This window comes from Leptonychotes weddellii, chromosome 15 (genome assembly GCF_054177405.1).
Source record: "Leptonychotes weddellii isolate Sample4059 chromosome 15, ASM5417740v2, whole genome shotgun sequence".
NCBI classification, from domain to species: Eukaryota; Metazoa; Chordata; class Mammalia; order Carnivora; family Phocidae; genus Leptonychotes; species Leptonychotes weddellii.
Genome location: NC_138383.1, coordinates 20,020,854 through 20,031,242, shown reverse-complemented (window position 1 = coordinate 20,031,242; position 10,389 = coordinate 20,020,854). Strand labels below are relative to the sequence as shown.

The following is a 10,389-nucleotide window of genomic DNA, read 5'->3' as shown; positions in this document are numbered from 1 at the left end:
AAGCAGGACTCACAGACTCGATGAGCCAGACGTCGGACTGAACGCTTCACGTGCATCATTGCATTCATTTTCACAATACCTTAGCAGGTACGAACCACTTACATCCCCAACTACAGATAAAGAAATAAACTTTAAGAGGATAAGTGATTTGCCAGAGGTCAGATGCTTGCGGAGAGTTTGGACTCCATGCTTCCAACTCCAGAGCCAAGCCCCTCACACTGGACTGAACCTTGCACATGGAAGGTGCTGGATAAAGGCTTGTAACATGAGCCCTGGTCCCTTCCCTCAGATTTCCGTTAGGGACAGAGGCTCTGCTCAGAGGATGAATCCCTCCATGACTTCCTCTTCATTGTATCTCAAGAGCACCCAGAACATAGTGTAGAGTAGAAACTCAGAACATGTGTATTGATTGAACTCAACCAACAGATGCAGGGAAGATACTTCCCCTGGAATCCCTGGAGTTCCCAGAATGGTGGCGCCTTGCCTCTCTGCAGGAAAGCACTTTGGTGCCTTCCACCCACGTCCTTTCATCCGGCCTGGCGTGGCTAGGGTGGAGTTCAGAATATCCCCTAGTCCCATCAAGTACAGAGAGGGATAGAGGAGAACAGACAAGGGTCTGCTCCTCTTTGGGGTCCTGCAGGTTAGACAGAAGGACTTTTTTTAAAAAAAGATTTTATTTACTTATTTGAGGGAGAGAGAGAGAAACACGGGGAGGGGCAGAGGGACAGGGAGAAGCAGATGCCCTGCTGAGCTGGGAGCCCAATGCGGGGCTCGATCCCAGGACCCCGGGATCATGACCTGAGCCGAAGGCAGAGGCTTAACCAACTGAGCCACCCAGGCGCCCCTAGACAGAAGGACTTTGGCATACACTGCACAGCAGAAGAGTTCAGGTTCAAAAGTGTCAGAGCCAGGGGGTGGCATACCTGCAGTGCCTCCCCCAGAAATGTGAATTCAAGACCCTCTTGGGAGTCAGCAGGGGGGTTAGAAGCGGGAGAGAAAGAGCTGTGATGCTCCCAAAATATCAGAACTGGAGGAGGACCAGGAAGGAAAAAGCGCCGTTCCAGCTACACCTCCCCCCATTTTACAGAAGAAGCAACTGAGGCTAGCGAGATCTGATTTGCCCAAGGACAGGGAGATAACAATGTGGCTGAGACTGTCTTCCTTCTGCGAGGCTCCTATCACCTGGGATGGGTTTGCGATTATAGTTGTGTCCTGGGAGGACCCAAAACCCTGATTTGGTGTTTTTGGAGATTTTCTAAATGGACGGGGTGCTGAGTAGCTCCTCTCCCCTCCAAAACCAGAGAAGCACCTCCCACTGGAGATTTCACCGGGGGAGGCGGCGGCGGGGGCGGGGTGTGTAAAGGGTTCCTCTGCTTTAATGAAGAAAAGTTGGAACTCATTATGCTCCATCTTCCCTCAGTTCCTGCTCAGCTCTCTGTCCTCCATCCACTCCCTCCACTGCCAATCCCCACCTGCCCTCAGTTGGAGCTCAGTCCAAGCCCATCGAGAACTCCGCTGGATCCCTAGGGACTCACCTGGTACATCCGGGGAAGGGTTGAGAATCATGAAGGCGTCTGACAGGCCTGCTTTGACGGGGTGCTGGGAGGAGCTGATTTCCAGGACGGACATAGGGATCTGCAGCAGGGGAGAAGAGGCTCCATCTACCTCCCTAAACACCCTTGGGCCAGCCTAGACCTCCCCTCTGAGCTCCAGATGCATCCACCTGCTGTGCGGCACCTCTCGGAGGACTCAAAGATATCCCAAATCCAATGGGCCCCCCCAAATTGCAAGTCTCCCCCACACCATCTCCAGCACATTTCCTTTTTTTCTTTGCTCTTAGTGGATGGTACCTCCGTGCAGGCCAGAAACCTGGGAGTCACCCCCTTTCTTCCATCTCCGCCTTCCTCCACCTAACACATCTCCAAATCCTATTAATTCATTTGCTCACTGGCTCTTAAATCTGTCCAGTTCTCTCCATCTCACCCCACCCTACTCCAAGCTGGCAACATCTCTCTCCGAAACCATCCCGCAGCCTTCCCTCTGAGCCACCAACACTCTGTTCTGCACTCTGAAACCAGAGTGACCTTTCTCAAGGGCAAAGCTGGGTGTTCCTCTGCCCTATCTTGCCCCCCATTCTCTCCCCTCCAGCCTTGCTGTCTTCTTTCAATGCTTTGAACCAGCCCTGCTCTGTCCTGCCACAGGACCTTTGAATGTGCTTCTCCCTCTCCTCTTTGCTTCCTTAAGTCCTATGCATCCTGCAGATTTTAACTCTTCCTCGGGGAAGCCTCCCCTGACCTCTGCTGAGGTCAAAAGCCTCATGAAGAAAAAAAAAAGGAAAAAAAAAAAAAGCCTCGTGAAAGGCTCTCCTGGCACCAGGCACCTCTGCTTAGGAACACTTGTCACAGTGGCGATTCTACATTTGTCCCTGCCATTACCATCTATCTCCCCAACCAGACCTACAGCCCTACAAGGGCAGGGCCTCCGGCCATCTCATTAACTGCTGTATTCCCAGCACCGAGGCCTATGCCTGGCACATTTTCAGGCTCTCTACAGATATTTGCTGAATGGAAGACTCCAAGACCCAGCCATCTCCGCAGCTAAGCTCACTCACCTCTTTGTAGCCAAATACAATGCGGCCATCGTGGTACAGAGCTGCCTGGAAAGTGAAGCTGCCCCTGTCCTCCCGGCCTTGGAGGTAGACGTGGTCCCACTGAACAATAAAGACTGTCCCTGGGGAGGAGAACAGAGACCTAGCTGGCCAGGGAGGCAGGGCAGGGAGGAGGGCCCCAAGGCAGGCGTGGCCGGGGACTGGGTGCTCAAGGGACAATCCGGTGAGAGTAAGAGAGAATCGAGGTCTGTAATGTTGGTCACCTCTGCTAAGAGCCAAGCGCTTTTCTGTTGTTATCTCATCAGATCCTGCTCGGTCACAGGCAGCCTGTCCCCATCTTAGAGAGGAGGACACTGAACTCAGCCTGCCTTGCTGTGTGACCATGGGCAAGTCCCTTGTCCTCTCTAGACTTGGGGCTCCTCTAAAGGGGCTGGACCAAGTGAGCCCTGGAGCCAGTTGACGTAAACTCAGATCTGGTCTCACCATTGTCAAAGTAAGCGACTGTCGAATTCTCGGAGTAGCCGGGGTTGAAGTTGGCCATCAGAGGCGCCACATACTGAGTAGCTGTGAGCATCCGATGGATCGTGTCCCCCATGAAGATGAAGCCTGGGGGGGGGGCGGATAAAGGCAGAGGAATCACCAGAGAAGGCCTAGAGGGGTTGCTTCCCTGTGCAGGAAGGGACGGTGCAGATGGAGCTGGAAGCAAATCTTGGACCTCTGTTCCCCATCCGCACCTGCTGGGCTCCGGGTCTGTTGTATATGGAGCAAAAGGGCTCCAGAGCAGAGAAGGCTCTCCCTGCCCCTCCAGGGGGGCATAGACTTCCACCTCTCCCTGTCCCTGGGAAAGTGCACAGGAATCTAAGATGGGCTCCTCATATCAACAAGGAGCCTGATCCCAGGAGCCAGACTCGCAGTGAAGTCTCCTCCTCCCTCATTCACAGACTGAAGCACAGGGACTCCAGGGATTGCCCACGCTGGCCTGAGCTGGCCCAGAAGGACACACACACACACACACACACACACACACACGTAAGTCAGCCAACGTCCCAGAGGTGGTCCAACACACACATTCATCTCCCTCCTGAGACTGGGGTCCCAAGAGAGCCCAATGTGGGACCCTCCACTGTCTATCTGTACACCCCTGTCTCCAATGAACCTTCCCAGGTAGGTCCCTTGGGTTCTGGCTGAGATCTCCAAACCTCCCCCAGGCCCACGAACACAGCCTTACCTCCAGTTGCTATGGTGATCTGCCGCAGAGGATGCCCGTAGAAAGGAAAATCAAAGGACAAGACCACTCTCTGCAGGGCACGGGAGAGAATCAGCATGGGTCAAGCTGTAGGCCAGGAAGCTGGGCACCCGCACTGCCCCATGCTTGTCTGGACAGGGCAGGGGGCAGGCATGTCCAGGACAGGCCCCCAGGACCAGGGGTGGGCACCTTAACTCTGGCCAGCCCCCCCCCCCAGGGTTCCCTGGAAGGCACCTCCCGGATTACGGACCTCAGGCCACAACCACGCCCACTGACCAGGCAGAATGCCCTGGTCCCCAGCCTCCCCGCCCAAGGCAGCGCTGCCAGGGACTGGCATACTCACCGAAGCCTGCCGGTGGGTGTTGGAGAGGATCCTGTGGACCTTCACTTGGCTCTGGTTGGCCTTGGCCACATCCACCCACAGCTCCCGGCTTCGGGGCTCGCTGGGGCCATACAGACGGGACACATAGTAGTTGTGGTTGTCCTCCTGCTCCCACCCGAGACAGAAACCACAGGAGGTATGAGGAGTCAGGCTGGCCAGGAGCCATCCTCTGCCCCTTCCCTGCACAGACTTCTGATGCGAAGTCACCGCCCTCCCTGGAGTGGGACCTGTGGCCTTGAGGGCTCGTTTCGGCCTGGATGTCTTGGGTTCCCCTTGGCCCCAGATAGTAGCTCAGTACCAGGCCCATAGCCACGCCCCAAGAGCTCTGGCCCCAGCCAAATCCACACCTGCTGTACCCATGCTCAGCCCTGCCATTTCCAGATAGGCCAGGAGGCTTTCCCTGCAGCCCCTGAGTATCTACAGAACACGCCCAAGGCAGAGTTCAGCTTGGGGCATCAGCGAGAAACAGACAGGGTATCCCCAAACAGTGCTCCTATCTTCAAGGAGCTCTCAGACCGAAGGGGAGACAGTCACTGCCCAGGGTTACCCTGCTTCAGGGAAAAGAAAAAACTGGATCTTAGAAGCCACCAGTCTAAAAACGGAGGCAGAGGGGCGCCTGGGTGACTCAGCCGGTTAAGAGTCCAACTCTTGGTTTCGGCTCAGGTCATGATTCAGGGTTGCAAGACCAAGCCCCGCGTCGGGCTCTGCTGGGCATGGAACCTGCTTAAGATTCTCTCTCTCGGGCGCCTGGGTGGCTCAGTTGGTTAAGCGACTGCCTTTGGCTCAGGTCATGATCCTCGAGTCCCGGGATCGAGTCCCGCATCGGGCTCCCTGCTCGGCAGGGAGTCTGCTTCTCCCTCTGACCCTCCTCCCTCTCATGCTCTCTGTCTCTCATTCGCTCTGTCATAAATAAATAAATAAATAAATAAATAAATAAATAAATAAATAAATAAAAAGATTCTCTCTCTCCTCGGGGCGCCTGGGTGGCTCAGTTGTTAAGCATCTGCCTTCGGCTCAGGTCATGATCCCAGGGCCCTGGGATAGAGCCCCACATCGGGCTCCCTGCTCGGCGGGAAGCCTGCTTCTCCCTCTCCCACTCCCCCTGCTTGTGTTCCCTCTCTCACTGTGTCTTTCTCTGTCAAATAAATAAATAAAATATCGAAAAAAAATAAAGTAAAGCTAAAGATTCTCTCTCTCCTTCTCCCTCTGCCCCTCCCCACCCCTCAAAAAAATAATGAAGAGATAAATAAAAAATAAAGATGGAGGCAGACCCTTGATCTTGGGAAGCTGCTAGTCTGACGGAGGAGGTGGACTTATGCAAGTAGGACACACAGACACAAACCCTTAAGCAGAGGGAGAATACAGGGCCCACACGACAGTCACCAGAGGGCTGAGAAAGAGGAGAGAAGCAGCAGTGGTTCCTTCGAGACATTTCTAACCTCTACCATGAGCCCAATGCAGATAAAGAACAAGCCAGAACACAGCAGGCTGGGAGATAATTCTGTAAAGCCTCTCCCGCACAGAAGCATGTAGGGCCAGGATGTAAAAGAGGACAGGAAATAGCAGAAAGGATGGCAGAGCCCGGGCAAGGGGGCCATGTAGCATTTCAGTCCATGTGGGAGCGCCAGCCATGGGGGAGAAGGAGGCAGAGCCGCGGCTGCAGAGATGGGGCTGGTGGCCCATGAGGAGCCCTGGACGCGGCGGGTCATTAATCAGGCTGTCCAGTGGCAGGGGCTGTGGACACAGCAGAGCAGACCATGCTCTCCCTGCCAACCCGTCAGCTGCCCAGCCGGCCCTTGCCCTGGGCCCAGCACAAGCAGGGACGGAGGATGCCTGTTCTCTCCCCCCGCCAAGAGGCAGACTCTGCTCTTCTGACAAGTGACACGCCCTGGGGACCTGGGGTCAGGGCCAGGTTGGGGGGGAAGATGAGCAGAAGAAGGATGGTGTGGCAGGGGAGGGGGCCTCCCCACAGCCACCGCCTAGTTCCTCCCCTCCAGTCTCCAGACCGCCCACCCCTCCACCCGCCCTCCGTGCGGCTGTCAGACGAATCTAAAGCACGTGCAAGGCTACACCACTCGCTCACAAGCCATCTGGGGCTCCCACGGTCCTCTCCTATAGGACCAGACATCCCCCCCGGGTGAGGTCTGCCTTTATCTATGGTTATCTATGGGGGGTTAAGCACAGAGGATATGCCCAACTGGAGGATTTGCCGACGAGTGAACAGTCACAAAGCATAGTCATCGAAGGCCTGCTTATCCGCTGTTTCCCTGCTACCACCACACATTCTGGTGACCGGAATGGGATCGTGTTACCAAGCAAAGCAGGACAACAGCAGAGAATAGACACGGGCAGCTATGGTGGGAGTCAACCAAATGCAGCTCCCACGTGGGAACCGGAGCAGACCTGTGTTTAAAAACAGCTGCTTGGAGGCTTGGAGAAGGGTCTGGTTTCTATCACCTGCTTCCGGGGACTCACCCGGTGAGAGCTTTCGCCAAACCTCCAAGCGTCAGAAATGAGGGCCCCCTGGCAGAAGCCACGCTCTGGTCGTTCGAGAAGCCCAAACAGATGCTAACGTGTTTCTGCTGCCTCAGCTAAGACAGCAAAGGGTGGAGTGACTGGGGTGGTGTCTCATAGGCCCCCTCTGAAACCAGGTCAGTCTCGCTCAAAGGCAAAAGCTTTTCCTCTGTCCGTTGTTTCTCGGGTGTTTAAGTAACTGCTCCCACTGGAAGGGGACGTGGGCCACTTTTCAGTCATTGGTTAAACTCTCTTGCAGCAGAAGGACCAGCGTGGGTCCTTTATGGGGCACAGAGCTGAGGGGACTGTGTCGTGTTCATCTTCTCGCCCCTAGCACCTCGCTAGCCCAGGGCTTGGCACCTGGCATATGGTAGGTGGTAGGATCTGCCTGCTGAATCGGTTCAGTCACAAGGATCCCGCAGCTGATGGGGCCCGAGGTTGTGCTGAGAACGTGTGGGGTGGTGACAGGGACAGGATCTTCCCTCAGCACTGACAAGCCACTTATGAAGGAACCAGCGGCCTCCTCTGGGAATCCAAGTCTGTGGAAAGCCTTCCAAAGCTGGCACGTCCTGCACACAGGAGGAAGTCCCCTGACTCCTCAAGCTCTTCTCCGAGGAACTGAAGCTGGTGAGGGAGACGCTTTCCAAGCAAGGAAGAGAAACCCTGGCTCCACCCGACAGCAAATGTAGGACACGGGTGTCTCTGTGTTATCAGGGCATTGTCCTAAGTGTGACTGCTTGTTCATAGAGAGGAGAAGGAAGACCTTACATGCATTTGGCTTCAATAAATATACGCTGGGTGAGTGAAAAAGAGAGGTGGGCCTGGAGAGAAAGAAAGCAGCCCTGGTTTCTGGCTGAGATCAGGCTGTCTGTCATCTCCAGCCCTTAGATCCCATGGTAGGTCTCTACCTCCTCCCTATAGACCTTTCTCCTGACACAGCTCAAATAGCTCCTCGGAACCAAAAGGGCACTAACCAGAAGAGACTTGCTCGTGGGGTGATCAGAGGGTCTTCCAGGGAGACCCCAGACAGTCCTTCCCCAGCACAGACAGTGAGAATCTGAATGGGAAGAGAGAAGTGAGAAACCCAGTCTCTGGGAGAATTTTCCCTGACAACAGCCAGGCTGCCATGTTTTTCTTCTAGAAAGTCCATCACTGCTGGCTTCTTTTTTTTTTTTTTTTTAAGATTTTATTTATTTAGTGGAGAGAGAGCACACAAGTAGGGGAAGGGGAAGAGGGAGAAGCAGACTCTCGGCTGAGCAAGGAGCCCAACGCGGGACTTGATCCCAGGACCCCGGGATCATGACCTGAGCTGAAGGTGGAGGCTTAACTGACTGAGCCACCCAAGCGTCCCACTGCCGGCTTCTCGACTGACTATGGAGGGGACGAGGGCACGAGTCATGTGGAAATCCCCCAACCTTGGGGGCACTTCCTGTTTGTTACTGCAGGCCCCTGCTCATGCTGCTGCCAACACCCGCAGTTTTGATAGAGGAAGCCCACCCATGACAGAGATGGATAAATGCTTCCCCATAACCATTCTCTCCTTCTTCCTTTAGCTTCCATTAGGCACATGGCCACCCAGCTAAGACTACATGTCCGAGCCCTCCTTACAGCTGAGTGGGGCTACGTGACTACGTCCGGACCATGTTAGACCAGCCGAACAGCTGTCCTCAGTAGGAATGGGCAAGCATCTTGGACCACAGCATAGAAGGCACGTGTTGCAGAGGGGAGAGCAGCAAGATAGAGCGAAGCTGCGTCCCCAACACCATGGAGACCACATCAACCCTCGCTTACTTACACTCACACTATTACATGTGGGAGAAGAATAAACTCGTGCCTAAGTCCCTCATCAGTTGAGCATTTGTTACAATAGTTGAATCTATGTCCTAATTAATACAAGCAAGGTCCCGAGAGGCCTCCTTAGGCCGGTCAACGTGAGGGCTTCTTCGCTGTAATCCATATACACGCGACTCCTAAAAGGGTTTAGAGGCCATGCCTGACGGTGAACTTGTCCCAGGAATTCACCCAGTTCAGGCCGGTCAGCGTGTTGGGCCTGCTGTCTATGGGGCAGTCCCGTTCCCCCTGAGAGCAGCCCTCCAGACACTGTGGCCTGGAGGCTCGAAGCTAGGACAGGGGTGGTCTGACAGGGGGCATAGCCTGAGCCAGACTACTTAGCAAGTCCACCAAAGGGAACTATGTTTCCTTGAAATGCGTGTAAGAAGCCCTGGTCAATAATCCACATTCGTTCTGGGAGGCAGCATGATGCGGATTTCAAACATTTTTGGTCATGAAATCCTTTCTTCCAATTAATCTTCCATGGAAGCTCAATCCATAAATCACATCAAAGTATGGCCCTTCTGGGGGAAGGAAAGAAGGGCCTGGAGCCCAGCCTGCTCGGCCACTTCCTTCTCCACCACCCTCCATCCCACGGCAGCCCCTGCGGGAAGTGCCTCTGTGAACCCTTAGGGTTCCATGGAGTGCACTTTGAAAACCACTGCTCTAGGGTCAGGTGCAGGGGCTGTGGAGTCAGACAGACCAAGTTCAAAAACTGGCTCCACTATATAGTAGTTAGTGCCAAACATTACTTTCCTCTCAGCTTCAGTCCCTCGTCAGTAACCTCCCACACCGAGTTCTTGAAAGGATTAGACAAAACATACCCGTGTAAGCTCTTAGCCCAGTGCCTGGTCCACAGTAGGTGTTCGCTAAGTAGGAGCTATTACGGTGATTTTATTGGGCCTTTCCAAGAAAGGTTTTGATTGTGGAGGCTGCCTCCTCCAAACCAACCCCAGCTCCATCATAAACATCTGCTGTTACAGTGTTTCTTCTGCCTCAATTATTTATGCCCGGAGCCTGCCAGGCGCTTCATTTCTGACAGCGGGGCAGCATTTACCTTGGCTGAGCTCAAGACGTTTCTGGACAGGAACTCCAGCTAAGCTGTCACCGTCAGCCTGTCAACTGCCAGCCAACTGGCAGGTGAAAAATGCTGGGGCAGGCCACCAAGGGCACCCTGCAGGGCCTGCTGGAGAGATCTGGCCAGCCAGGCTTGTCAGGACGGTGCTCCAGGCAGCTGGGTCCAACCCAGGAGGTGCTGATGGGATTGCTGGGGGAGGGGGCATCCATTCTCTGACTCCACCATCCCACGAAGCCTTACAAGACCCATAGGAATGTTCTCCAGATCCTGCTCCTCCAAATGTGCCCCAGGGACCAGCAGCATCTGCATTACCTGGGAGCTCATTGGAAATGCAGAATCCCGGGCCCAACCCCAAACTTTGCTGGATCAAAATCCAAATCTGAACAAGCTTCCCAGGGGATTCTTTTGCACAATAAGTTTGAAAAGCACTGGTCTAGAAGCAGCCCCTGTCTGGACCAAAATGCGAGGCATTTTCATCCACGAGGAGATGGTATGTTAAACGCTTTGACTCCTAAGGCAGAAAGACCTGGGCTCTTGTCCTGGCTCTGTCACTCACTAGCTGTGCAACCTGAGGCAAGCACTTCACCTCTCTGTTCCAAGACAGTATTAGACATACTCACTTCCTGGGGTAGGTGGGTGAATTTCATGTCAGGCCATAGAATGAGGTCTGCACTCAGGAAGGGCTCCCATAACATCGCCTGTTATTATTATTTTCCCTTACCTCATGTATC

The 10,389-nt window shown here is 54.3% G+C and overlaps 1 protein-coding gene across 3 annotated transcripts in view; it reads right to left on the bottom strand.

Annotated features, from left to right (window-relative positions):
• Positions 1-10,389, bottom strand: part of PLXDC1 (plexin domain containing 1) — a 47,228-nt gene that overhangs the window by 27,502 nt on the left and 9,337 nt on the right. For all 3 annotated transcript variants that reach the window (XM_081805085.1, XM_081805083.1, XM_081805084.1), the window contains exons 3-7: positions 4,198-4,341; positions 3,837-3,906; positions 3,092-3,214; positions 2,612-2,730; positions 1,536-1,635 (exon numbers count right to left, since the gene is read on the bottom strand). In XM_081805085.1, coding sequence (XP_081661211.1) covers positions 1,536-1,635; positions 2,612-2,730; positions 3,092-3,214; positions 3,837-3,906; positions 4,198-4,341 — 556 coding nt within the window. The remainder of the gene's footprint in view (positions 1-1,535; positions 1,636-2,611; positions 2,731-3,091; positions 3,215-3,836; positions 3,907-4,197; positions 4,342-10,389) is intronic.